A 15,266-nucleotide genomic window follows, 5' to 3' on the forward strand; every position below is an offset into this window, starting at 1 on the left:
ATTTGAGCCTGGGCTGAAAGCGAGGGTGGGCCGGCCGCGGCACCTTGGGTGTCTGCAGAGGCGGTGGGGGCGGAGGAATGAGGAGGGTCGCTCGACTTCAGTAAGCGCACCGGGATGTGCTGGCCGGGGCAGCCGGCAGGCTGATGGGGGAGGGAGGGAGCAGCCTGTGAAACGGGGTGACGGCGGCCACCAGCCCGGGCGGGGACCGGGACTGGGAGAGGCCCCTGAGCAGCCGGCTGGTCCGGGGGCTGGGCTAGGGTGGGGGGCGTGGGGTCGCAGGGACAGACGCTCAGCCGAGCCTGCGGGGGTAAGGAGGGCGAAAAGAAGGGTAGGCTTTACTGGTCGGAGAGAGACAGGACAAAGGGAGGTTTGGAAGAGAGTGGCTGGAAGTAGTGAGAAGCTGGTAACAGGCGTGCTGCAAGGATCTGAGAAAAAGAAGGGAAATCTATGTAAGTAGCTGAAACGATTAAGTGACAAGAAAGAAGGCCAGTGAAAGTGAAGGGAAGGTGAGGGGTGGCACAGGGCTAAGAGAAGGGTCGGTGGAAGTGTATAGAGGATCGAGGAAAAAGCCGTGGAAGTGGCTGGGGTCCGGGGCCGGAAGGCAGGGGAGCTGAGCGCAAAACTGAGAGTGTTTGGAAACTGGAAGGCTTGGTGGCGAAAGAGGATCAGGACTCAGATCGCACCTCGGAGAGTGAGCGACATGTCCGGGATGTGGGATCAGAGGTTGGTGCGTTTGGCGGTTGTGCAGCAGCTTCGGGCTGCCTATGGAATTAAGGTCAAGGGTGGCCGGGCGCAGAGCGATCGCAGGAGACCGGAAACAGCAACCACGGAAATAGTGGTAAGTTCTGGGGAAAGAGGTTTAGATTTTAGGGGCAGGGGGCGCATTCTGGACCGTCGCTTATTACCAGGTCATGCTAAAATGTTCTTTCTGTATGGATCCAAAAGAGTATGTTTAAGTGTATCAACCGCAGCAACATTGACATTTTGAACTAGATAATTCTTTGAGGGGCCTAGGGGTTAGCTGTTGTGTACATCATAGGATCTTTAGCAGCATTGGCTTCTACACACGAGAGGCCAATAGAGTGTCCCAGTTGTGACAATTAAAAATGTCTCCAGAAATTGCCAACTTAGTATTTTGAACAAGTCGCACGTGGGGAGGGAGACACACTTTCACCACTGTTGAGTAATATTTGGAGAGGGACAAGGGATACCAGTACATTTTCTAAATGAATCAGTAAATGAGGAGATGTGATAGCATTAGGAATAGGCTTTAAATGAGTAAATTGAGAAACCACAGTGGAATAGTTCAGAAGCAGTTGATTTTTGGGTGGTTGAGGTAAGGGGATTTTGAATGAGATTTTAATATTTGTACAGAATCCTCAAGAATTTCATTGTGAAAAATAAGTTGCATATAAGGATTTTGTTTTATATTTATATATAAATATATACCTTATATATATACACACCTAATTACATGGTACTTTCTTTTAAGATCTTTTAAGTAGGTTTGTAAGTGTGTGAAAGAATTTGTGTGCATATTTCTTTTTCTTACCTCTAAGGAAAGCTGACACTTTGCTTCTAGAGTCAGATAGACTTTGATTTGTGTTTGATTCATGCTCTCCTCCTATTTGGGGTGTGATCTTGGGCTGCTTGTCCTAAGCCTCAGTTTCCTACTCTATAAAATTGGAATGGTATCTCTCCTTGAGTTGTTTGGGGGAGTTAAAAAATAAGATTTGTAGATAAGACTAGCACACAGTGCCTGTCACATGCCACTTATTTATTCATCCAGTTGTTATGATAATAAGAGGTCTACATTTCAAATTAGTAGTCATGCTAGAAACCCTAATAAAGTAGAGAAATACAGAAGATTATTGTGTTATGAGATCTAACATGTTAGGTAATTATTTAAATACTAGATTTCTTTAGCTCTTTGGTGTTTTATTTTCTAATGAGAGTTTTGAGCTCTTTATGAAAAGTGCTAGGCATCTTTTTAAAGATGATATTGTAAATGGTGTTCTATTAAATTTTAAAAGCATGTTATTAGTTTTATGAGATTAAATTATAGCACTTATTTGTGAAGTCAATTATTGTGTGTAATGAACAAAAAAAAACACACCAACTCTGAGTTCTAGGTATGTATGACATTTGTAAACTTCAGCTTCGGCATATGATTTATTTTTGCATTTTGTTTAATTGTGTAGTATCAAGAAAATTCTGATTTACCCAAATAAGGGGTTGCCTATACTAACATAATTTTTTTTTTCCTTAAAATTTTTTTTGGCTGCACCTTGTAGCATGTGGGAAATTAGTCCCTGATCGGGGCCTTTTCCAATGAGTCAGCTCTTCCAAATCAGGTGGCCTAAGTATTGGAGCTTCAGCTTCAGCATCAGTCCTTCCAATGAATATTTAGGGTTGCTTTCCTTTATGATTGACTGGTTTGATCTCCTTGCAGTCCAAGGGACTCTCAGGGGTCCTCTGTAGCACCACAGCTTGAAAGCATCAATTCTTTGGCACTCTGCCTTCTTTGTGGATCAACTCTCACATCTGTACATGAATACTGGAAAAACCATAGCTTGACTAGACGGACCTTTGCTGGCAAAGTGATGTTGCTGCTTTTTAATACGTTGTCTGGGTTTGTCATAGCTTTCCTACCAAGGAGCAAGAGTCTTAATTTCATGGCTGCAATCATCATCTGCAGTGATTTTGTAGCCCAAGAAAATAAAATGTTACTGCTTCCCCTTTCCCCTTCCTATTTGTGATGGGGCCGGATGCCATGATCTTTCGGTTTTTAAAAGTTGAGTTTCAGGCCAGCTTTTTCACTCCTCTTTTCACACCCATCAAGAGGCTCTTTAGTTCCTCTTCACTTTGTGCCATCAGAGTGGTTGTTGTTACTGTTTAGTTGCCCACCCCTCTTCCATCTCCTTCATCAGCTCCCTTTTTCTTCTATTCCTTAAGTGTGGATCTTCCCCAGGGTTCAGATCTCTGTTCCTCTTTTCTGCTCTGCCCCTTTTGTTGTTGTTCCGTCACTAAGTCATGGCCAGCTCTTTTTGACTCCATGGACTGCAGCACTCCAGTCCTCCCTGTCCTTGACTATCTCCTGGAATTTGCTCAAACTCATGTCCATTGAATCCATAATGCTGTTCCACCATCTCATTCTCTGTCACCCCCTTCTCCTCCTGCCCTCAGTCTTTCCAAGCATCAGGGTCTTTTCCAGTGAGTCAGGTGTCTAAAGTATTGGAGCTTCTTCAGCTTCAGCGTTAGAGTAGTATCATCTGCATATCTGAGGTTGTTGATATTCCTCCCAGCAATCTTGATTCCAGCTTGTGATTGATTCATCCAGCCTGGGATTTCGCATGATGTACTCTGCATAGAAGTTAAATAAGCAGATGACAACATACTGCCTTGTCATATTCGTTTCCCAATTTTGAACCAGTTAGTTTTTCCATGTGCGGTTCTAACAATTGCTTCTTGGCCCGATACAGGTTTCTCAGGAGACGGGTAAGGTGGTATGGCACTCCTAGCTCTTTAAGAATTTTCCATTTTGTTATGATCCACACAGTCAAAGGCTTTAGCATAGTCAATGAAGCAGAAGTAGATGTTTTTCTGGAACTCCGTTGCTCTCTTTTCTATATTCATCAATTAAATTGAACCAGATGCTTGAAAAAGGACTAGTAAGATTTTGTCAGATCATTAAGGTGAATGGTTTTGCCATGTAATGCAGCTTGCAGAATCTTAGTTCCACGAGGGATGGAACCCTGACTCAAAGCAGTGAGTCCTAACCACTGGACTGCCAGGAAATTCCCTGAATGATTTATTATTGTTAATAAAAGTTAAATGTTAAAATATGCTTTAAAAATGTTAAGTGCTTCAAGAGCATTCAGGGAGAGCAGATGTATCTAAAATAAATTAACATATGTGATTAGGTGTGCCCACTTAATATAATTTTATATAAGCAGACATGTACAGGCTTGAATTAAAAATAAATTCAAGTCCAAGGTATTGCTACAGGCTTCTTAAACAGTGACTCATTTTTAAAGTTTGAATATATGCCCAAAAATAGTGGTAGATTCTTTATTCAGAGGTACGCATACTCAATCAACATGTGGATATACTCTTGGGATCTTCAAATGAATTAAAGTTTGAAGGTAATACATTCTATTGTGACTTAAAAATGGTTTTCAAAGTGTGAAATAAAATTTAAATTGTTTACAAAATCCTTTCCTTCGATATCCAGAGCAGATTGCTCAGTCCTCTCCGGGAATGTGGAAAGGGTTCCCAGGTGGCGCAGTGTAAAGACTCTGCCTGCCAATGCAGGAGACGCCAGAGATGTGGGGGTTCAATCCCTGGGTCGGATCAGTCGATTTGGCCTTCTGTTCAAGTTAGGAAATGTTTAGAAGGTGACCAATAGAAAGTTTAAGGTCAGTGTTTATATGTAGTTACCGAAGGAGCTTGTAGTATTTTCCAGAAATGTTAGTATTTTGGGCCAAATTCTGTGTAAGAATTTCCTGACTGAACACTAAATGGATTGATTTTCCATTGTGGGACTGGAAACAGGGAATTTGCTTCCTTGCTTAAGTGCAAAGTGACTGTTTTTGTACTCCCAGCACCTAGTATCTTAGTATTCAGTAGTTACTTTTTAACAAGTCTTGATGTAATTGTTTTCTATGTCTTGACTAATAGTTTATTTCTGCTATCTTGTTTTATTTTTTGAAATTTTTAATTTACCTAATATTTAAGAAAGCTTATATTGAGCCTAATATTTGTGTTAGAGTAACTGAATTTGTCATTCTAGGGTAAAATATTTGGAGTACCATTAAATGCATTGCCCCAGTCCGTTGTACCAGAATATGGACATATTCCAAGGTGAGCAAAGTTTGAAATGACAGCAAATATTTCAAACTACTATTTGAATGTATGAAAATAGTTAATTGATGCACACAATTAGTTGGAACTAGCAAATGATTTTATTTCTCAACATTTACTCAGATTAAAAGTTGTTTTTTTTTAATTTTTCTTATTCTAACTTTTTAATTTGTATTCATTTTCAGGATTGAATTTTAAGGTTCAGTAATGAATAAATGTTAGAAACAAGAATTTTTGGTTCTCTATCAGTCTTTTCACTGCTGTTCTGATTATACTCAGTGATATAGTAAACTATAAATTCTGTTATAATTTTTATTTTTTGTTTTAGACATGTTGGATAAAAGTATTTAAGCTTTTGGGGTATTTGTGAATATAAATTATGTAACCCTTGAACTTTTTTATGTCACTATTGGTAAATAACTTTTTGGACTAACTGCATCAGAAATTACTAGGGAAGTTTACGTCTTAAGAAAATAGTTTAAAAGTGCGTAATATAAACAAACTACCTTAGCTCTTACTAATTCATTTCTTCTCTATCCAAAATAGGGTTTATTCTGGCTACTATTGTCCAATAACCTAAGTTTTTAGTTGATGCATTCTCCAAAAGCTTTTGAACACCTTTTTGCCTTAGGACAATTTTCCCTCACTCACACTGTAGATTCACAGTCTTCATGAGGTAGCCACTTAGTATTTTGCCTTTTAGATGGCCTATGAAAGGCGTTTTTATGATGATATTTAACATTTAGAATTGCAGTCATAACCCTAGTGTGTGTGTGCATGCTTAGTCACTTCAGACGTGTCCGACTTTGTGATCCCATGGACTGTAGCCCGCCAGGCTCCTCTGCCCATGGGATTATACTGGCAGGAATACTGAAGTAGGTGGCCATGCCCTCCTCTAGGGCATCTTCCCAACCCATGGATCAAACCCATCTCTCTTATGTTTCCTGCATTGGCAGGCGGGATCCTTACCACTAGTGCTACCTGTGAAGCCCCATGTCCCTAGTAATAATGACTAAATCTTTGTTGTAATTTGTTTGCCTGCTGTTGTTTTTTTTTTTTTTCTCATTTATTTTTATTAGTTGGAGGCTAATTACTTTACAATATTGTAGTGGTTTTTGCCATACATTGACATGAATCAGCCATGGATTTACATATGTTCCCCATCCCCATCCCACCTCCCTCTCCATCCCATCCCTCTGGGTCTTCCCAGTGCACCAGCCCTGAGCACTTGTCTCAGGCATCCAACCTGGGCTGGTGATCTGTTTCACCCTGATAGTATACTTGTTTCAATGCTATTCTCTCCGAACATCCCACCCTCACCTTCTCCCACAGAGTCCAAAAGTCTGTTTTGTATATCTGTGTCTCTTTTTCTGTTTTGCATATAGGGTTATCATTACCATCTTTTAAAATTCCATATATATTGCCTGCTTTTTTAAAAAGAAAACTTTTCTGTCAGTAACTCTCTGCAACATTCAGCCACTCTGCATCAGTAGAATGCCTTCATTTTCTTGCAGCTGACATCCATTCAAATTTGTGTTACCAGCTGTTAACTAAGCATATAAAGCCAATATTGATTGTTAAAAATTATTCAGTATAAAGAAATTGAGCACACACCTCTAAAAACATGAGAAGGGTTGTAAGGACTGGGATCAATTTATCCGACTTTCTGAGAGGTAATATTGATGAGGGGAAAAAAAACCTTCCCTTATTTTTGGGCAAATGTGCAGATGCTAGGTTTTTTAAGCTATGTGTGTTGTGCAAGATCACCTGTGGAAAGAGAATAGGTAAAGAAAAGAAGGCTTTGGAGCCCTGGGTGATCTTAGGATGGAGAAGTCTGGCAGAAAAAGAAGAACCAGAAAAGAAGTTTGAGAAGGAGCAGTCAGGCAGACAAGGAGTTACTTACATTACTTACAAAGGAGTAAGTGTAATGAAAAACAGTATTTTCAAGATCATCAGGAGTGGTCAAGTATCAAGCAAGATAAAGACAGTGACTTGACTCTGGATTTGGCAAGGCAGAGGCCATTAGTGACTTTGATGGAGTAATGGGGATGAGTTTGATTGCAGAGGATTTGTGCATCTTGCCACCTGAGAAGAGTTCTGTCTTTCAGTTTTCTTGTTGATGCTTGCACGTCTTTAGAAGAGCATGTTCATACAGAAGGGCTTTTTAGGAAATCAGGATCTGTTATTCGTCTAAAAGCACTAAAGGTAAGCATATTCTTGAACTATATTTGTACCCCTCTTTGATTTGGTTTTTAGGATCGAAATATTTAGAATTAGTACATGAATTATTGACAGAAATTGAGTTTGCAAATAGCTTTTTTTCATAACAGAAGAACCTTTTTCCAAAGTGTGTATCGTTTATATAATCCTTTTTTTAAAAAATTGAGGTATAATTGACAAATATATTTAAGGCATACAACCTGATGTTTCGATATACCTATATGTTGTGAAATGATTTTCACAATCAAGCTATTTATATAATGCTTTAAAAATTTTCAGAGTACTTTCAAACTCATGGTCCTTGTCCCTGTGTACTATAGGAAATGAAAGTTCATTTAAAATTTTGTTTTTAGCCTTCTAAAAAGTAGTGATATATACTAAAACAAGAGTTAAGAGAAATTCATTAAAGAAAGCTCTTTAGAGTATAAGGAAGGATACTTTATTTGCGTTAAACCCTCAAGCCCCAGAGTACTCAAAATGATTATATTTATTTTAGAATAAACTCGATCATGGTGAAAGATGCCTGTCTTCTGCACCTCCTTGTGATACCGCGGGACTTCTGAAGCAGTTTTTTAGAGAATTGCCAGAGCCCATTCTCCCAGCTGATTTGCATGAAGCACTTTTCAAAGCTCAACAATTAAAAACAGAAGAGAAGAATAAAGCTACATTGTTGCTCTCCTGTCTTATGGCTGACCACACAATTGATATATTAAGATACTTCTTTAAGTTTCTCAGGAAAGTTTCTCTTAGGTAAGTAGTAAATAAAAGTTTTTGGGAGATGACAGTTTAATTTCTCAACTAGCTAGATTTACCCTTATGATAATAGATTTCATTTGGAATAGAAATTTTTCTTAGAGATATTATATTTTTCCTTACTATAAGAAGTTTATCCTGTACAATGAAAAATATGTAATATTTCCTTGCTGTCCTGGGGTTGCCATTGTGAATGCGTTAATGGCTTATTAGTGTTATAGGATTCTGAGGCCATTAAATGGCTTCTAATGATTACTATGTTTTTAAAATGTTTGTGGTTTGCTTTTCAATTTGTCCCTTCTCCTGGCTGTCATTGAGCCTGTTTGTTCTAAACATACTTACTGCCTTCAGTAACTTTGAATTTTCTGTATGTGAAAATCAAAGAAATGTGTTCAATTTGTGTGGGGGAAAAAAGTGTGGACTCTAGGGGTAGCAGTGTTTTCATGACATATATTTAAGCACACGGAGGCTGTGTATTTCTGATTCTGTCTTATTTAAAGTCAGTCATGTAGATGGGTAGGTGAGGGGTAACTGTATCTTGGTTTGTGTTTAACTGGTAAAGTGAGAGGTCTTCAGAATGTGCTCAGTGTTATTTAACTCTGTATTTTTATCTTTGACTCCATCTTATAAAACTTTTTTCATTTAAGGTCCAGTGAGAATAAGATGGATAGCAGCAATCTTGCTGTAATATTTGCACCAAATCTTCTTCAGACAAGTGAAGGACATGAAAAGATGTCTGCTAACACAGAAAAAAAGCTACGATTACAGGCTGCAGTAGTACAAACTTTTATTGATTATGCATCAGATATTGGTAAGATGTAGTTGCATTCTTAAGTAACAGAATTTGTTTAAATGAGGGAGGTCCCAGCTTTTTCTAAGTGAGCCACCAAGACAACTGTTAGGAAGTGGTTATGTACTATTTAAACATTTTGAGGGGTGGGTAGAGGAAAAATCTTGATTGTAAGCATTTTTGTTTAGGGCATGTTCCAGATTTTATCCTAGAAAGGATACCAGCGATGTTGGGTATTGATGGTCTCTGTGCTACTACATCGCTAGAAGGCTTTGAAGAAGGCGATTACGAAACTCCTGGTGACTGTAAGAGAAAACGAAGACAAAGTGTAGGAGGTAAGTGGTCATGGCAGTCCCATATGTGGAGGCACGGCAATTTGCGTTTGCCTGAAATGTGTTTCAACATAAAAAAAACATAAGCTATTAACTGTCCCATTGCTTTTTTGAATCTTTTGGCTTGTATGGCATTCCCACCTTCTCTTTCTTCTTGCCTTCCTTGTAGATTTTCCTTGTACCTTCTTTGTTCTGTAACAAAATACTTATGATCCATCCCATATCAAGGTATTTATCCAAAGAATATGAAAACACTAATTTGAGAAGACATATGCACCCTTATGTTCATCACAGAATTATTTTCAATAACCAAGATAAGGAAATAACCTTAAGTATCCATCAATGGATGAATAATAAAGATGTAGTATGTACATATATAATGAATACCACTATTCTTAATTTTTTTTGAGGAGTCTCCGTAATGTTTTCCATAGTGGCTGCACCAATTTACATTCGCACCAACAGTATATGGGGCTCCCTTTTCTCCACATCCTCTCCAACACTTCTTCTTTCTCGCCTGTTTGATAACAACCATTTTAACAGTTGTAAGGTAGTGTCTCGTGGTTTTGATTTGCATTTCCCTAATAGTTAATAATTTTGGACATCTTTTCATGTGCCTGGTGGCCATGTGTGTGTCTTTAGAGAAATGTCTATTGAGTTCCTCTGCCTATTTTTTGACTGGGTTGTTTTTTTTTTTTGGTGGTTGTTGTTGAATTATATCAGTTCTTTATATATTTTGGATATTAACCACTTATCAGATAAGTGATTTGCAGATATCTTCTCCTATTTAGTAGGTTGTCCTTTGATAAAACTGATGTCACATAGGCTACTGCCAATGTTTTCCTCTAGGAGTTTTATGGTTTCAGATCTTACATTCAGACCTTTAATCCATTTTGATAAGATTTTTGTCTGTAATGTAAGACGGTGGTTTAATTTCCTTCTTTTGCATGTGACTGTCTGGTTTTCCCAACACCATTTTTGAGAAGACTTTTCTCTCTCCATTTTATATTCCTTTGTCATAAGTTAATTTTTCATATATGTATATATGGGTTTATTTCTGGACTCCTTTTGGCTTCCCTGCTGGCTCATTGGTAAAGCATCTGCCTGCTAATGTAGGAGGTGTGGGTTTGAAACCTGGATCAGGAAGATTCCCCAGAGAAGGAAATGGCAACCCACTCCAGTATTCTAGTCTGGGAAATAACCATGGACAGAGGAGCCCGGTGGGCTACAGTCCATGGGGTTGCAAAGAGTCGGACACGGCATAGCAACTGAGCACGTACATACACCTCCATTTACCCACATTCTTTTGGCTGCCGTTTCCTTGGAGTATCACCTTCCATCCCTTCACTTTGAGCCTGTATCTATCTTTGAGCCGGGGTAAGTCTCCTGGAGGCAGGGTTTTGTTTTTTAATCCATTCAGCCACTCTGTATCTTGATCAGCGAATTCAATCCATGTACACTGTGACTCAGATGGTAAAGAATCTGCCTGCAGTGCAGGAGACCTGGGTTTGGTCCCTGGGTCAGGAAGATCCCCTGAAGAAGGAATAGCTGCCCATCCCAGTAGTCTTGGGCTTCCCTGGTGACTCAGATGGTAAAGAATCTGCCTGCAGTACAGGAGACCTGGGTTTGATCCCTGGGTCAGGAAGATCCCCTGGAGAAGGGAATGGCAACCCACTTCAGTGTTCTAGCCTGGAGAATCCCAGGGACAGAGGAGCCTGGCAGGCTGCAGTTCATGGGGTAGAAAAGCCAGACTTGACTGAGTGGCCCTTTCACTTTCACATTTAGGATGATTATTAACAGGTAAAAACTTAGTACTGCCTAAACTAATACTGTTTTCTGGTTGTTCTATTTGTCCATTGTTTCTTTTTCTTTGTGTTTCTGTCTTCCATTTTGTTCTATGGTGTTTTTCTGTTTTCTCTTTCATGTTTTGTGTCTCTGCTCTAGATTTATGTTTTGTGGTTACTGTGAAGTTGGTACCAATTGTCTTGTAGATGAAATAGTTCTTTTTCTGCCAATAGCATCTTATTACCTTCACTTGCTTATATGAATGTCATCCTCTTCCTCTTTTGTGTTTTTGTTGTCTCAAATTATGTCTTTATGTTGTGTGTTCACTACCAAATTGAAGTAGCTACAGTTTTACTGCTTTTTTCCCTTTAACCTTTAATATAGAATTATTTGACAGCTTATTCTGATACAGAGTTGCAATTTTCTGATTCTGTTTATCCTCTTACTCAAAGCTTTGTTTACTTTTGCATTTTGTTTCTGGTAGAAGAGTTCCTTTCAACATTTTTGTAAGGCAGGTGTAGCACTGATGAACTCCCTCAGCTTCTGTTTGTCTGGGAAGCTATTTCTCCTGCTTATCTGAGTAATATAGCTGACAGTTTTTATCTTTCAATATTTTGAGTATGTCATGTCATTCCAATCTGTCCTGGCTTGTCCTTAGTCATCAAAATTAGAATTCTACGTGTTCTTATCTGCTCTTCTCATTCCCATATCCTACTGTCTACCAAGTCTTATCACTCTGATCTCGTAAATACCTTTATTACTGTCTCTGTATCCACAGGACCTACCTCAGTTCAGAGCCTCTTCTCTTGCCTGGCTAATTCCCATTCTTCCTTCAGGTCTCACCTGAAATACCACTTCCTCAAGGATACCTCCACGATTTAAATCTGTTGTTAATATTTGTACTTCACGCTGTTTACCCATTTTTCGATAGGTATTTATTTGCTTATTATATTTAATGTTTGCTTCCTCCAATAGAAAGTTTCATAAAGGTCACTGTTTCATATTTTGGCTACTGTTGTATCGTCATTGTGTCTGACACATAATAGGTACAAAATATATATTTGTTGAATGACTGAATAAAATAGTTAGAAGAACCTTTAGCTAGTTTGCCTATCTCCAAGGAGGCTTACACACACACACCCACACACACACCCCCTGCCCCAACACACACACATACACCCTACCCCCAACTAATCTATCATACTGCTGTCAAAGTGCAAAAATGATGGTTTTGTTCCTTTTTCCCTTTGGAGAAGTTCAGATTCTTCAAAATTATATACAGCCTTGTTTTCCTTACAAGACTTATCTCTTAACCATATCCACAGTTCACTAGTTGCTCTAGCTGTATCAAACTCCTGGCTTCTAGTATACATAAATTCTGTTTTTTCTTACATGCCTTTGCATATGCTAGTCACCTAGCCTGAATTTTACCTTCTACCTAATCAACACCTACAAGGTTTTATTTCCCTTTCCAAGCTTTCTCTCTTGCTGCCATTTCTTCCCTTCCTCAAAACATAATGATACCCTCTTCTGTACTCTTTTATACATTGTATGCATTTTATACATTTTAGTTACTTGTTTTACAGTTCATTCTGTATTTAATGTTTTCCTGTTTATTTATGAATTATTGATGAAAGATAGGTAAATGTTGTTATAATTGATTATATGATTATATATGCCTTGCATTTCAGATTTTGTTAGTGGAGCATTAAATAAATTTAAATCTAACAGGACACCTTCTATTACACCTCAACAGGAAAGAATTGGTAGGTATTATATATTTTTATTTACTTGGACATTTATATGTGTACATTATAGGCTTCCCTGTTGGCTCAGATGGTAAAGAATCTGCCTGTATTGCAGGAGACCCAGGTTCTATCCCTGGGTCTGGTAGACCCCCTGGAGAAGGGAATGGCACCCGACTCCAGTATTCTCGCCTAGAGAATCCCATGGACAAAGGAGCCTGGTGGGCCACAGTCCATGGGGTCACAAAGAGTCAAACATGACTGAATGACTAACAGTTTCACACTTTCATGTATATTATACAGAAATTAATTGTGATAATAATTACCTGATTTATTTTGTTTAACCAATTCCAAGTGTAATTTTTAGTGGAGATTTGTACTATAATACTGTATTATGACATTGGATATATATGTGATTACATGTATAATTACAGTGGATATGTTGAACCTAATATTATAGGTAAGAATTTATTTTAGTCTGTGTTTTTTTTGTTTCTTTTTTTTTAATTTTCTTTTTTTTTTTCTTTGAACTTTTAATTTTGTTTTGGGGTACAGCCAATTAACAGTGTTGTGATAGTTTCAGGTGAACAGCTGAGGGACTCAGTCATACGTATACAATATTTTAGTCTGTTTTATATCTGTGATCTTCTAAGTCATGTTCTTCCATTTGCAAGTTGGATGCTACTGAGCATGTGAGACCGAAAAACTCAATCTCATTTTTATTTCAGAACCAGAAAATTATTACTGTTTGTTCCAGTTTTTTATTTTGATTTGCTTGTGGCTAAAATTATTTAACCTGGTAATAGAAAATTTGATTGTTTCATTTTCCAGATTGAAGACATTAATTGGTTAATAGTTACTATGAAAAGCAAAAATACTTAGATTAATTTTTGTTTCAGCTGTTACTAAGAATCTTGCCTCTTTACAACTTGACTTTAAGTAATTGCATACTGTTAATTTAGTTATTAACATATTTGTGATAATGCTAATGTAAACATCCCCCCATTTTTGGTTAGTTTTAAGTAATAGCTTTATAAGAAGAAGTTATATGAAGTGTTTGTATTTTATCAGCTCTGGGAGAAAAAACAAATTGTTTTTTTTCAGCCCAGCTATCCGTTTCACCAACAATTCTTACACCAAATGCTAAGCGTAAACTGCCGGTAGATTCTCATGGTTTCTCAAGTAAGAAAAGGAAGTCCATCAAGCACAATTTTAACTTTGAGTTGTTGCCAAGTAATCTCTTCAATAGCAGTTCTACACCAGTATCAGGTAACAAATAGAATTTGTATAACTGGATTATAAACATTAACATGGGTGCTTATCCTGGGCAAAGTGCTATTTCATAATAATTCCTTTAGAAGGCAGATTTTATTCTCTTTTTTATCAAATCTCTGGATTTTGTAAAGTCCCCTAACTTTTAAAATAGACAGTATGGTTCAGTATAATTAATGTGTATGTGTATGTGTGTATGTGTTTTACTGCCTTGCCTGTTGAAAGCTATGGGTCACTGTGAATAGGAATAGTACTGGTGCTCAGGTTTTACCTGATTGAATATCCTGAATTCTGCTTTAGTTACTTCTGGATCTATGGCTGTGAGTAGATTACTGCCTTGTGTTGAATTGAGGTCACCAGCATTTGAGTGTCTCTGAATTCAGAGTGGGGGTGTTACCATTAATGTAATCATTGTGGGTTAGTTGGGGACGGGTACTATTTTTAGTTTTATACTCAAGTAGCTTTTTTAAAAGCCCTAAGAGCTAAAATTTAACACCATTCCTTATGGCATGATTTCCACGTCCCTTTATCAGCTCCGTCATTTTATTCTGAATGAACTGCAAGCTCCTAATGTGGCCAGCCAGAGCCTCCAGAGAAAAATAAAATCACACTAATTTGAACACCAGGTTTTTGTTAGTGTAATCTTGGATTGGCTTGGCTCCTTTAGCATGTATGTGTAGAATACAAGTTGGCTCGTATTAAACTATGATCAACCCAAAATGAAATGAAGCTCTAAGCCCAGAGTCTTCCATCTCATATTTGTCTCACATTTAATCAAAATGTGAGTGGTCTCAGATTCTTTTAGATTTTCTTTGTTTTCAGACAATGTTAAGAGTTCTACTTTGAATTTGCTAGCTGGATTATGAGGTCTTCTTCCCAAAAGTCTCTGTTTTGTTTGTTATCCAAAAGCTTTACATTTTACTTGTCTTTTATTTTAAAAGGTGAACAGCATAGCAACTTGTTCTCTGTAGTCCTTCAGGTTCTCTATGGTTCATTAAAGTGTAATGATAAGAACTCTGAAGCTATGTCTGTAGTTCTGGTATTTACAGGTTGGAGATATAAACTTTAACTTAGTATATTTTTAATGTTCAGAGAGTTTTCCACTTTGGAGGACTATTTCCAAATGGCAGATGTGCATTGGAGTTTTTCTTGCCTTTGTTTATTAGTAATACAATATCTTCCCCAGGAAACAAACCTCTTTCTCTCCAAGCTCCTGACCCTAGAATAAAGCTACCTGAGTCACATTTGATATATCATATTGCCTCCAAGTTTTTTTTTTTTTTTTTTTAAGGCAAATGCACCCCAAAAGTCACGGTAATGGATAACTCTGGGGACCTGTGTAAATTCTTCATTAATACCAGTGAGAAGTTTAGAGGGTTCATGTTCACTGAGTGTATCCTGGGCAATAGTCAAATACAAGTCAAATGTATATGGAGCCTTTGCACATAACTCATAATACTTTTCCCCTAATTTTTTTCATTATAGTTGGTTTCATGATATAGTGTT

At 37.9% G+C, this 15,266-nt stretch overlaps 1 protein-coding gene across 2 annotated transcripts in view; it reads left to right on the plus strand.

Moving 5' to 3' along the window:
* The first annotated feature begins 95 nt into the window (after positions 1-95).
* LOC133066493 (neuroendocrine protein 7B2) overlaps positions 96-15,266 on the plus strand; it is an 83,225-nt gene continuing 68,054 nt past the window's right edge. The window contains exons 1-8 of one of the 2 annotated variants that reach the window (XM_061157638.1): positions 96-838; positions 4,793-4,863; positions 6,972-7,068; positions 7,580-7,833; positions 8,484-8,647; positions 8,815-8,961; positions 12,435-12,509; positions 13,593-13,757. In XM_061157638.1, the coding sequence (XP_061013621.1) occupies positions 701-838; positions 4,793-4,863; positions 6,972-7,068; positions 7,580-7,833; positions 8,484-8,647; positions 8,815-8,961; positions 12,435-12,509; positions 13,593-13,757 (1,111 nt within the window). In that variant the 5' untranslated portion in view covers positions 96-700. The remainder of the gene's footprint in view (positions 839-4,792; positions 4,864-6,971; positions 7,069-7,579; positions 7,834-8,483; positions 8,648-8,814; positions 8,962-12,434; positions 12,510-13,592; positions 13,758-15,266) is intronic. The other variant, XM_061157633.1, reaches the window with a different exon arrangement.

This window comes from Dama dama, chromosome 12, assembly GCF_033118175.1.
Source record: "Dama dama isolate Ldn47 chromosome 12, ASM3311817v1, whole genome shotgun sequence".
NCBI lineage: Eukaryota > Metazoa > Chordata > Mammalia > Artiodactyla > Cervidae > Dama > Dama dama.